Source organism: Lepisma saccharinum, chromosome 18, assembly GCF_977018435.1.
Source record: "Lepisma saccharinum chromosome 18, izLepSacc3.1, whole genome shotgun sequence".
Classification (NCBI taxonomy): Eukaryota; Metazoa; Arthropoda; class Insecta; order Zygentoma; family Lepismatidae; genus Lepisma; species Lepisma saccharinum.
In genome coordinates, this window is record NC_139246.1 from 63,785,129 (window position 1) to 63,799,387 (window position 14,259).

Genomic DNA, 14,259 nt, shown 5'->3' on the forward strand with positions numbered 1-14,259 from the left:
ATGGTGCTAAGCACAGGGGAACACTTTACCTTTACCTTTTTTACCTTTTTTACTGCTACTCTATGACCATTTTGATTTATGAGCTATATATGAGAACCACAGTATTTCAACGATTGCAAATTCTTCAACTGAGCTCTGTGGTAAGAGTTTAGTGTAACATGCTACAAAATTATAGGTTCTACGTCTTAATCCTGGATAAGTTATTGTGTTTCCCAATTATTATGTATTTCATTAGTTCGTCATTCATCCTCATGGTTGTCATTAACTCAATTAATGAATGAATTAATGAATAAACAATGTAAAGAAATAGAAATTCGGAAGTAGAAATAGAAACTTACTTATTTACTCTGTATTTGACTGAGAAGAATTTTCATAATTCCATTAAGTGCAGACATAAAACATTATCTAGATTTTTTGTTGGTTATTTCCATCTTGGAAATAATCTTAAGGATAAACAATTGTAATACACAGTAAATATATTTATGCATGGATTGTTGCAAACAGTAGCATTTCCAGGATTAGGGGATATGATAAGGTTTACAACCCACAACGTACCTCTTTGGTTTATTCTCCCATAAAAAAAAAGAGTAACAGAGAAATGAAAAGCTGTAAAATATTATATTGACCACATGACCATATCCCCCCTTCCCCCATACTTCCACATAACATTCATAACAAGGGATGGAAATGGGTAACACTACAAAATACTATATATTTCTTAACATGCAAATATGTATATATCAGCTATTTGTCAAGCAATTTTCCACTATGTAAGTGACTGAATGAGACCTCATTATCTTTTTTTTTTCAGGCTAACAAATGTCTTGTGTAAAATGGATGATGGGGACTGGCAACTGGCCTGCTTAGTATGTCAAGTATTATGGAACTACATAATAGAAACTGAGAACCTCCTGGGTGCCCTTGGGAAGGAAGAAACTGAAAAACTCTTGAGCATTTTGGCAGATTACCTTGGTATGTAGTTTTTACTTGTTTCATGAACAATTTTACAATGTGTTTACATTTTTAAGGCTACATGACAAACAAACATTACCAAGTAACCAGATCCATTGAACCAGCCACAGTTTTTACATTTTGGAGGTTGGTTTTATGTTGGTTGGAGTTGGTCTAAATCTTGGGCCAACAATTGTTGCCAACTCTTGTCCAACCATGGAAAGGGAGTAAAAATCAGTTTTAAAAACTACTTTCTTCTGTTGAGACAACTTTCAAAATATATGCTGTAAATGCTAGTGTCCAAAATTAATGATGTGTGATAGTGTTTGTTTCTGAACATTTCAGTCACAGGACAAGCTGAAAATATAATATTTTGTTAATGAAATAGAAGCTATTCTTAACTGGCAGTCTCTCACCAGTTCTTTGTCAGTCGCAATGGGTGAAATATGTTTTGGGAATTGCTTATGGTTTGTCTGTTTATCAGTAGCAAAACAAGAACATTCTTACAGGTAGGTATTTGTGTGAAGTTGGTTCATAATCTATGAAATGCTTTCAAAATTTCAATATTATGTGTTGATTTCTTTCAATCTTTACTTTTCTAATACTTAGCACATATCTCTAGCACCAGACAAAAAGGACTTTGGAGGAAAAAGGACATTGATATTATATTCTAGAGCACTTACTTATTATGCAGAGCCTCAAAAGTCTGTCACTATGACAACATCGTTATTAGTGCAGATAAAGAAAAATGAAAAGAGCAGGAAGGTGTTGGAAATATGTAATTTTCAATCAAATGTGCTTGAATTTTCAATGTATAATCCACGATTGAGGCTGTACATACGTCCATGAGAATGAAAATAATTTTGCCACATACTTCATCCTTAAAGGGAGCATTTACATAATCACAATACTGTAATGTACAAGGTAAATTAAGAATTGATGACAATAATTAGAGACAAAGTAAAATGCATGAATATGTGATACATGAAGATCTTCAACTCCACCCCTCATCCCTAGAACTGGCAAGACCCTAACAAATGAAAATCTAGCTGTGCCCTTGGACCTTGGCATCCACCAGTGCTTGTCTGCTTCATTACAGAAAATGACAGAGGATGACATGTAATGGTATTGTGATAACTTCAATGTCTCCTTTAAGGATGAAGCTTTTCCAATCTTGTTGAGGTCTACAGCAGTGCACAACCTCAATATTGTATTCTACATTGAAATTTCATGGACATTAGATTAAATACAACGTTTTTCCAAAAACCTTTCCTTCTCTCCATTTTTTTATCTGCACTAAAACAAAAATGTTTCGCCATTCAGGCATGAAAATGTCAATCCAAGACAAACCCATAATCGCATGATTCAATTTTGTCTTTACAACAATCATATCTAAGTTATGTTTCATTCCTTGATATACAACTTCAACAGGAATATCAAGCTTCTTCACTCAGCTCCGTACACCCCCCAATCAAATGGTCTAGCTGAAAGGAATGTTGGGGTGGTGAACAGAACCTGTATCCACTAGGAATGGAATCTTAGAATTGTTGACTTGTAAGTCGATAAATAACGATCCCTGATTGTTGTTCATCTCACGAAGATTAAGAGGTATCCCAACAAGGTTAGAGAAGACACCTTTGTCCGAAATCAAAGTCGACCGCACAGAAACAACCCAATGCTTGTTAGAGAGGAGGACTATCTTCCAGTACCTGCTACTGAAGATCTAGTGGAACATCCAAATGCGACCTGCGACAATCAACCGCTTAGGAGATCACAGAGACCAAGACGACCGCCTGTCACACAAAGACGTAACCCTCTCAATATCTTCGTTCATCGTGTTCCAGAAGAACAATGAACGAGCTATTTCCTTCATTTTGCATGTTCCCTGGTGGATTTTGTGCAACAGAGATAGGACACTTTGGTGTCGTATGCCGATTGAACTTGAATGCCAGACCTGGTTATTAAATGTTGTTCGTCATCAGTCTGTGCATTGTTCCTGTCATGTATGTCTCAATATCATAGGCGTTCTCCGTGACGAGACTTCTATCTATTATACCAATATGTGAGTCATTGTACTTGTTCTATTATTGTGTTCCAGAATTATACACTTTTGTTTGTGTTACAAATGCTGTCTCATTCTTTACTCCATTTTCTGGATTACGGAAGAACTGAAAGAACCCAAAACTCAACAATGGTGACGAGGATATTGGAAACTTCATTTGATACTTAATTCTTGTAATTCTGCATATTTCTTGTGATTGTACTTCAAGCTGTCTGTTGGAGGTAAGAATCTCTGTACACAATGCAAAAGTTGTCACAATTTTCTGAATTCTGCAGGGAGCAGGAAAGTATTAAACAATACTTCGATAGATTCGAGCATTTCTGCAAAGCTTCAGACATTCCCGATGAAAAGGCTAAACATGTTCTATTAGCAGCAATAGGGCACAGAACGTATGCTGATTTATACAATATCATACAACCTAAATTAATATCAGAGCTCAGTCTTGCTCAAATTCAACAAACATTGATCCGCCATTATGAGCCCAAGAAGAATCTCGTACTTGAAAGGCATAAGTTTTTTCTTATTAAACAGAAAGATAATCAAAGCATTCCTGATTTCATTGTGCAAATCAAAGAGCAAGCCTCAAAATGTGATTTTGGTGATCTCATTGATTCAATGTGTAGCGACGTATTTATTCTTGGTATGAGAAGTGTGCACGTTAAAAATAGACTGTTATCAGATCCTGATTTGACCTTGAAAAAGGCAATAGATACGGCATGTATCTCAACGAGCTAGAATTAAATGAGGGAATTGTTAACCAAAGTCACTCAAAGAATGCTGTGGATCATTCTGAAACTCCGACTGAATTCACTTCGCGAATCCAAAACAGGTACAAGGGCAATCTTGGAATGAACATCGGACAAAATAGAGCTGATACAAGGAATATTGGTAACAAATCAAACAATGATTCTGGTAAACCGTGTGGTAATTGTAATTCTTTTCATCCTAACGGGAAATGCCCAGCTTTCGGGGCTACTTGCAGATATTGTAAAAAGAAAAATCATTTCTTGACAGCCTGCAAGAAGAGAGAATATAACAATTCTAGCAAAAACAAATTGGTTTCTAACACAAACATTGTGCTTAACACACGTATTAATGAAAGATCTATCAATGTTCCAGCTAATTCAAAACCTACGATTGTACCAAACAATCACAGCAATTTCAAACATATAATCCGAGAATCATCCATTGATTATTCAGATTTTAATGTCCCATGCATTCCCATAGATCACAAATTTGCAGATATTCAAGAAGAAAAATCTAAGAGCGAATTTGTTGATTACAGCGCCAGAAATTTTCACTACTTTCGTTACTAAAGAAAGTGAATCTGTTTGGCATACACAGGGATTGTTGTTTATTGACTTACAAGTCAACAATACTAAGATTACATTCCTAGTGGATACAGGTTCTGTCTATACTTTAATTGACAGTAGACAATTTGAGTCTTCATTGCGAGGTTGCACTGTACACAATTTTCCTATCATCTTGAAAGCAGCAAATGGTAATAATATTGGTGTTTTAGGAAAAGTTAACGTTGAAGTTGTATTTCAAGGAATGAAACATAACTTAGATATGATTGTTGTAAAGACAAAATTGAATCGTGCGATTATGGGTTTGTCTTGGATTGATATTTTCATGCCTGAATGGCGAAACATTTTTGTTTCACATGTTCCTCAGATGGTTGCAACTGCAGTTGAATCATCAGCAATAAAAGAACTGGTTGCGAATCTAAGGAAAGATTTTCCTATACCTTTTGATGGTGACATGTCCAAGTCGATCAAGCGCTTCGAGATAGACTTGCAATTGAAAGACGATGCTAATGTTACACCAGTGTTCAAGAGATATTACGACGTCCCGTACTCGCTTAAGGAACCAGTCAAGGATGAATTACAGAAGTTGGTTAGTGACGGAGTCATTGAACCTATCAAATCATCATCGTGGGCTTCTCCTCTTGTTGTTGTTCGTAAGAAAAACGGTGAATTAAGGCTATGTTTGTCCTACAAGAACACTATAAATCCGCAACTTAGGAAGATGGGACATCCGTTACCTAAAATAGAGGACCTCTTCAACAAGATGGTTGGTTGTAGTTGGTTCGTTTCATTTGACCTTCGAAGGGCTTACCTTCAGTTACGCCTATCTCTACAGGCTCAGAAGGTCCTTGTCTTCAACACGGAATTTGGGTTATTCAGACAGTTGAAGCTTCCCTTTGGAGTAAACTCTGCCAGTGCCATTTTCCAAGCCACGATGGAGCAGATATTGATGGGTGTAGACAAGGTTTCCATTTTCCAAGACGACATTTTAGTAGGAGGAGTTACTCTTGAGGAGTGCTATGATAAAGCACGAAAGGTGCTAAATCTTTTCTCCGATTATGGCGTCCGCATAAATGAACAAAAGTCTGTGTTCTTTGTGCAAAATGTGAAGTATCTGGGCCATTCTCTTTCACAGGAGGGAATTTGTCCTCTGAAAGAAAACATTGACAAAATAATTCAGTGTAAGCCACCCACTAATGTTGGCAAATTGAAGTCGCTTCTCGGTATGGTCACGTATTACGCTTCATACTTGCCAAACCTAGCTGACTGTGTTGCCAGTTTATATGATTTGTTAAAGAATGGGGTGCGCTGGTCATGGACAGATGTTCATCAGAAGGAATTCCAGGATGTCAAGAATCTGCTGTCTAAGGACTTAGTACGCACTGTATATGATCCTAACAAAGACTTATACCTCATGTCGGATGCATCTCCTACTGCTACGGGAGCAGCCATAATGCACAAGATAAACGGAATCCTAAAGCCTATCATGTGTATGGCTGGTACTTTATCCGCTGCGGAAAGGAACTACACTCAATTGGAAAGGGAATCACTTGCATTAGTCCGTGGAGTCAAATACTTTCACAAACATCTCATTGGACGACATTTTGTTGCGTTCACCGACTCGAAACCTTTATCTCACCTGCTGGATCCTAGAAGTAACCTGCCTGCTTTAGCCATCAGCAGAATCAACAGATGGAAGTTAGTATTGGAAGAATATGACTTCAAAACTGTTTACACGCCTCATGTTGAGTTGGCTGATGCATTGTCTAGAATTTGTGTTGCAGATGATCCAGTTCATGATTATAATGATGATTTCGCATGTCAGTTGACAGCTGAGCCGGTTGTCCTTAATCTTATTGAATCTTCGGTGTTGACACGCATTTCGCTGGAATCACAACGTGATCCAGAGCTTTCTAAAGTCTTCGAATATGTTCAAGGGAGATGGCCACAATTCATCGGGAGAACAAAAGGTCATCCTCTCAGAAAAATATTCGACAGGCGATATGATGTCCACATACAGAAGGGATGTATTTTCGTGGGCGAAAAACTGGTCGTACCTGAATCTTGTATCCAAAGTGTCCTATCTCTGTTGCACAAATTCCACCAGGGAACATGCAAAATGAAGGAAATAGCTCGTTCATCGTTCTTCTGGAACACGATGAACGAAGATATTGAGAGGGTTACGTCTTTGTGTGACACATGTTTGCGATACAATAACAGGCCCAACGTACCGGGTACCGCATTCAAAACGTGGCCTATTGCATCACATCCTTTTGAGCATGTTCATCTTGATTTCTTCCATTTCTCAGACATGAATTTCCTGTTGCTGGTTGACGCTTATTCTCATTGGATATCTGTATGGAGAGTGAAGAATATGCAATTTGACACCATGATTGGTTATTTAGATGAATTTTCTTCATGCTTTGGATATCCGAAAACCTATGTTACAGACAATGGCCAACCATTTGCATCTTCAGAGTTCGACTCTTATTGCTCAAAGAGGAATATCAAGCTTCTTCACTGAGCTCCGTACACCCCCCAATCAAATGGTCTAGCTGAAAGGAATGTTGGGGTGGTGAAGAACTTACTCGAAAAGAACTTTTCAAATCATTCATGTATCACGTTGAGAGAGATGGACAAGTTTGTTCTTGAGCTTTTAGGCAGATTAAGGAATACTCCAGTGCACGGGTATAGTCCAGCAGAACGTTTGATTAAGTTTCGGCCAAGAACAGACACTTCCGCTTTTGACACGTCAAATAGTTCCAAGAATCAACCTATTAGTCCCGTTCCGTTCGTGCCGGGGGAAAAGGTACTTGTGGAACGTCCCAAGAAACAATTCAGCCATGGGTCCAAGTACAAAATCGGCGAAATTGTTAAATTGATGGGCCGGAAGATGGCGAAGGTGATTGTAGATAATGACATGATTGTTGTTCATCTCACGAAGATTGAGAGGTATCCCGACAAGGTTAGAGAAGACACCTTTGTCTGAAATCAAAGTCGACCGCACAGAAACAACCCAATGCTTGTTAGAGAGGAGGACTATCTCCCAGTACCTGCTACTGAAGATCAAGGGGAGCCTCCAAATGCGACCTGCGACAATCAACCGCTTAGGAGATCACAGAGACCAAGACGACCGCCTGACCGCTATGGGCAAACTCCATGAAACGGGAGTCTCTTCAGCTGAAGTGGGGGAGAGTGTTGTATGCCGATTGAACTTGAACGCCAGACCTGGCTATTAAATGTTGTTCGTCATCAGTCTGTGCATTGTTCCTGTCATGTATGTCTCAATATCATAGCAGTAGTGTCAATATGTACCTCTGACCACAACTCTGATTTCTTGACCAAACGACTACAAAAAGTTGAAAAACTCACTTTCTCTCCCTGTTCCGTGCCTCATTTATTACGCTGACGACGTTTCACGGGCGCAAAAAGGCAGTGATGAGTGAAAGATGAGCTCTCATCTTCTCATCCCTCTCATTCTTCTTATTCTTCTTATTCTCCTCTCATCCTCTTTTTATCCTCTTCTCATTATCTCATCTTCCTCTGATCCTCTCATCCTCTGATCCTCTCATCCTCTCTATTTTTAGAATATTGTCGTCAATATTAGAGATGAAGTTGGAGTGCTGGAATTAACGGGACCAAATGTTTATATATATCGTGATCTTCGTAAACCTCTCCTCTCATCTTCTTATTTTCTTATTCTCTCATTCTCTTATTTTTGAAGAATGAGTGCACCTTATCGTAATTTTCCAAGTCCGGGACCCAAATGTTTATATATATCGTGACCTTCGTAAACCTCTCTCTCTCGGGGGAGGGAACGATGTACCCACACACACACACACACACACACACACACACACACACACACACACACACACACACACACGCACACACACACACACACGCACGCGCACGCGGGCGTATGCCTCTTATTATTTCCGTATTGTAACACAAACAAACAAACAAAATAATAATTGTTGTTTTTTAGGATACCTGGCCCCTATAACCTCGCCAGGGTGCGTGGTAACGGCGAAATCATCACGAGTTTAGATTTGTACTGCGAATGTTGTCAAAAATTCAATCAACGTTGTTTATTCTCGATGCTAGAATCTTACATAGATTATTCTCAAAAAGGAAAATCGATAATCCTATGCAAAGCCCCCCCCCCAAAGCATTCAGGCAATTTCTAATGTTCGCGTGGATAGCGACGCTCGGTAGAATTTTTCCTGTCCCTGTGGAGAAATTGTGTTTCGTCGCCCAATGTAACATTTTCATCACGGACCAAACTATCCACAGCAACCCCTCCCCGAACCCATTCACCTTGCATCCTCTTTCGCCCGAAGAGATTCTATTTTTTTCAGCTTTCCCACGGTTCTGAATGAAGAATCCATCACATCCCCGATAACAATAGAATCAGAGGGGGATGTGGCGGAAGCAAACACAGCAGCATCTTCCGCTTTTTGAGTTTTATACTGGGAATCGTTTGTTTCACACACCACACCCTGACGGGGCGTGGAATAGAGGCCGAGGGGAAATGATCGACAATACATACATGGGTGGAACTATCAACGTCCCGTTTATTGTTATTTGTCCCCCACAGGATATTGTGCGCATCACAAAAATCTTTTGTTGAAAAAAAATATAGCATGAGTAAAATCAGTCAACAAGAGTTTTATTTGCTAGGACATTGACTATAGCGCTCATTGTGTTTTCACCAAAGAGAGTCGCGTGGAGTAGGAAGGAGAGAAGGAGAAAAAGGAGAGGAGTTCCTATATAACCTACCAGTTTCTTTTTTGTACATTATTATCATAGTGAACGTCAATCGTGGCAGTTCAGTATTTTTTAATTTGTTTGTCTGGCAGTATACATATATATCATCGTGGAAGTTTTAGTGAGCTACAAGTTTTATTTTGAAGTCTCTCTATTTTTCTTGAAAGGTGAACGTCAATCGTGGCAGTTCAGTATTCTTAATTGTTTGTCTGGCAGTATACATATATATCATTGTGGAAGTTTTAGTGAGCTACAAGTTTTTATTTTGAAGTCTCTCTCTATCTCTCTTGAAAGGTAAGTTTTTATTTTTTCGTAATATATTAATATTTTTTGTTTTGCGTCTGACACACACATATTCAGAGGAGTCATAAAAAATTGACACACACTTACATATCGTATATTTTTAACCTCCTACAACAGTGCACACACACATACATACATACATACATACATACATACATACATACTGTTTGCGTCTAATATATATATGTGGAAGGAAAAAAATGTTTAACATTTTTCAACTTTTTTCCTTCTGTTTCAGTGTGCTTTCCCCTACCACCACCGCCATCACCACAACCCCCCAAAAAATTTCTCTGTATATATATATATATATAAATAACAGAGGGAAAAAATGGAATCGCAACCAGGTCCCTCCGGTCTTTGCGGGAAAGTGGCATGTCGCAACTGTGGAATATTAATTTCTAAACCTAACATTGCTAGGCATTTGAAAAAATGTCGTCTACCGGATCATGATGTCCTAGTCCCGCCGGCAAAGAAATCTCGCATTGATGCGCATGAAGACGGTGCTTTGAATAAAAGTGCACGCATCATGACCTATAAATCTGGAAGCGATGAAAAGTGTGACTCGAGCATCTTCCTCAACAATGTGAAATCTCTGGTAGTCGATAAATTACGTGATTGCCTCGTCAATGTTGCAATTAAAATTCATCTCGTCTTGACCCTGCTGTATGAGAAAGTTGTCTCGTCCGAGTCAAGCACTTTCAGCTTTTACGTAGGGTGTGAAGGCTTACACGATGACAATAACGAGGATCTTGACGAGATAGTGACACGGCTATTTGAGCACTTGACACAAAAACAAGAAGAGTTTGAAGGTAGAGGAAGTGGGTGGAGTCTTTGCGGTCGCAGCCACATGTTAGAACTTCGAGTCTGCAATTTCAAACCATTACGCAGCGCTCAAAAAAAAAACAAAAAAACAAAAAAAGCAAAATGCAGTGTTGAACATACAAAGTAATGATCAGAAGAGTTTCTTATGGTCTGTCATCGCTGCATTACACCCAGCAAATAATGATAACCCCCAACGTCTGTCCAATTACCGAGAATACGAGGGAAGATACGAGAATATGATGAGAGGAATTTCCTATCCTGTGCCCCTGAATAAGATCAATCAATTTTTAAAAAACTATAGAGAGGAAAAAGGAGAAGATATCGATATTTCTGTGTTTGGGGTTGACGATTCCGACAATATTCGTGTGTTAAGACCTGCTAGAAGCCAGAATAATGTAATTCGACTCTTGCTTGTAGATGGGCGTTACAGTTTAATTCGGAATTTCTCAGGATTAGTAGGAAGACAGATCACCAAGCATCACGATAAGATCGAAATTTGCGATCGATGCTTGAGAATTTTTCGCGGGGGTAAGAAGATGAAAGAACAGCACAAGTGTTTTGGCTCCGTGAATGCAGAACCCGAAGATGTCATGCCGGAACCCGGAACCAAGATGAAATTTCAGAAACACCAGGCTCTTCTCCACCACCCCGTCGTCCTTTATGCCGACTTTGAAAGCTTCCAAGTTCCCATGACGTCTTGCAACCCTGATCCCTCTACCTCAAGCACGATCCAAATTTTTCACCACGAGCCTTGCAGTTTCTCCATCTACGGAGAAAAATTGAATGATGTCATCTTGTATTGCGGACCTGATGCGGCAAAACATTTTGTTAAGAAGATAGCGGAATGCGCGAGAGAACTTGCACCCAGCCTGAAAGGCTCTTACGTTTCTCCACCTGCTCTCACGACGGAACAAAAACGGGGGCATGACGCGGCGACAAGATGCGCGGAGTGTAACCGGGTTTTCACCGCCGAAAATTACAAGGTTGTCCACCATAACCATCAGAATGGATTATTCCTAAACACCATCTGTAATTCGTGCAATCTCAAGATTAAGGAGTCGCATTTCGTTGCCGTGTTTCTGCACTACACGGAAAAATACGACACGCATCTCTTCGTCAAAGAGCTCTACAACATAACTTCTCGAATCAGCATCATCCCGAGAACGAGCGAGAAGTATATTGCGGTGAGAGTGTGGATCCCTCTCCAAGAAGGAGGAAGTGTGGAAGTGCGAATCCTGGACTCTTACAATTTCCTGTCCTCCAGCCTCGCAAGCCTTGCATCTCAACTTGGCGACGAAGATCTTGTGGCCACCAAGCAAAAATGTTTTTCGGGGAGAGATGAGAATTTGAATCTGTTGCGTCGCAAGGGCGTCTACCCCTACGAGTACGTCAACGATTTCGAGAAATTTGACGAGACGGAACTTCCACCCCGGGAGGTATTTTATTCTCATCTCACGGAGGACGTCTGTTCCGAAGAGGACTACGAACACGCTCGTAGTGTATGGACGGCATTTAATTGCCAAACTTTTCGCGATTATCACGATCTCTATCTGAAATTGGACGTGACTCTCCTCATGGACATTTTCGAATCGTTTCGTAAGAGATGCATCACGATATACAAGTTGGATCCTGCGTATTTCTTCACCACGCCGGGATTGACTTGGGAATCGATGATGAAATACACCAACGTGGAACTGGGCCTCATCGCAGAGAAGGAACAGTATGCTTTCATGGAGAGTGCGATACGCGGTGGCATCGTCCAATGTCCCCGACGCCATGCTCAGGCAAACAATCCTCATACGCCTGGATACGATGCATCGAAGCCCAACACCTATATTGTCTACTGGGATGTCAACAACCTGTACGGCCACTCCATGTCCCAGTGTCTTCCCATCAGCGACTATGCGTGGATGACCGAAGAGGAACTCTCCTGCGAGGATTTTCTCAACTGGAGCGAAGATAACAAATGGGGCTGTTTCTTGGAAGTGGATCTCGATTATCCCGAAACACTTCACAAGAAACATCATGGATTGGGCCCTGGCCCCCTCCAAAAAGAAGCCACCTGGAGGATCGGAGCCAAAACTCATACTAAGCATGGAGAACAAGCGGAATTACGTTCTGCACTACCGACTCCTCCAATTTTACATAAGTCACGGCTTGCAGTTGAAGAAAGTTCATAGAGGATTGAAGTTCCGACAGAGCAAGTGGCTGGAACCCTACATAACCGAGAACACGCGCCGCAGAGCGCAATCGACATCGCCTGCAGACAAGGATCTGTACAAACTGTTCAATAACGCCATCTACGGCAAGACGATGGAGAACGTGCGTAATTACATCGACGCAACGTTGGTCACGGACGAAAAGAAATTTGAAAAGATCGTCGCGTCCCCCTACTTCAAAAACTTCACCATTTTCGACGAGAATCTAGTATTCGTCGAGAGGAACAAGAAGCAAGTGATGCTCAACAAGCCGATTGCCATAGGTGCCACTGTCCTTGAACTATCAAAATTGCACATGTACCAATCGTACTACGATCAGTTTCAACCTTTTTATGGAGATAACATCCAAATATGTTACATTGACACGGATAGCTTCATTTTTCTAATCCAAACACCAAGCCTCGAACATGATCTGACTAAGATGAAGCATCTGTTTGATTTTAGCAACTTACCATCAGGCCATCACTTACATTCGGCAGAAAACAAAATGACGATTGGAAAATACAAAGATGAAGTTGGCGGGGAGTACATCAGCGAATTTGCGGGGCTTCGTGCCAAAATGTACTGTGTAAAGATTGCAGAAGAAAAAGAGATCAAGAAAGCGAAGGGGGTGGGAAAAATAAGTACCAGCAAATTTAGCATGCAAGACTACAAGGAATGTCTTTTTCATGGTAAAAGGCAACTCAGCACCGATTATCGCATTGCAAGTAAATTGCATGATTTGTACACGACGCGCGTAAGCAAGGTCGCATTGGATGCAACGGACAACAAGTTACGTGTTCTCGATTGTCAAATCCACACGAGAGAGTGGGGCCACTACAATGGAAGCGATAAATGTGACGTGTGTTAACCGTAACCCCATAGCATGAAGTCCGTTGTGTTTTTTTGCTATTCTTCAAAAAGCAGACGGGGGAAAAGAGGGGCCCTCGGGCGATGAAAAGTTGCAAGCTGTTATTATGTTGTTAACCCCGCTTCAAACCGAGGCTCATTAAATTCAACTCTTACTTTTCATCGCCCGAGGGCTCCTCTTTTCCTCCGTATGTTTCGAAGAATGGCAAAGGCACAACGTGTTAAATAACTAACAAGGACAATGAATCTCTTTGGTTTCCGCAAACAAAGCAACATGGACACTGCATCACCAAATTTCAATAACCTCTTACCTTCCGTGTTATCTAAACTCAATGGTCTACTAATTGTACATCTTAATAGTATATGGACGAAAATAAATGACGATGTGGGCAAGATGTTTTATGTTTTTAATAACAATTTACATTTCTATGAAATTCCGATCGACGGGAAACTTCAAATCACCGTGAATCCGGAGAACACAGGCGAAATCAAAATTTCTACCGGCAAGAACATTTTTCGAATGAAGCACGACAAGGTACTTTCTAACATGTCGTACGATGTGTCTGCAGGAGATTATCTTTACGTGGAACTCCTAGGAGATTACGACAAACTTATTCCTCTCTTCGTAGAATTACGAATCGTCTATCCTATTATAAATAACCGTTAACCAAAAATGCCTAACGACATTTTCGGCAACACCAAGCGTGTAGACCATGCAGAAGAGATTCTCATGCTGGACGTTCGAGTTAAGAAGTTGAGGACCGATTTGATCGCTTTGCAGGAGACCTTAAACAAAAGTTTAGAGTCTGAGATCGCTACGCTCCAAACGCAATGTCTCGATCCCATTCTGAAAATCGATTCCGAACTGAAAACACTGATAAAAAATTATGTTGACGTACCTTCTTACGACAACATTCAAAATATACAGTTGAGCATGGATTCGCTTCAAAATGATTTGGCCAAATTACAGCAA

At 40.3% G+C, this 14,259-nt stretch overlaps 1 protein-coding gene across 1 annotated transcript in view; it reads left to right on the forward strand.

Annotated features, from left to right (window-relative positions):
• LOC146002128 (armadillo repeat-containing protein 2) overlaps positions 1 to 14,259 on the forward strand; it is a 131,565-nt gene that overhangs the window by 82,408 nt on the left and 34,898 nt on the right. Inside the window, exon 14 of the mRNA XM_083139847.1 lies at positions 812 to 972. Within this exon, the coding sequence (XP_082995973.1) occupies positions 812 to 972 (161 nt within the window). The remainder of the gene's footprint in view (positions 1 to 811; positions 973 to 14,259) is intronic.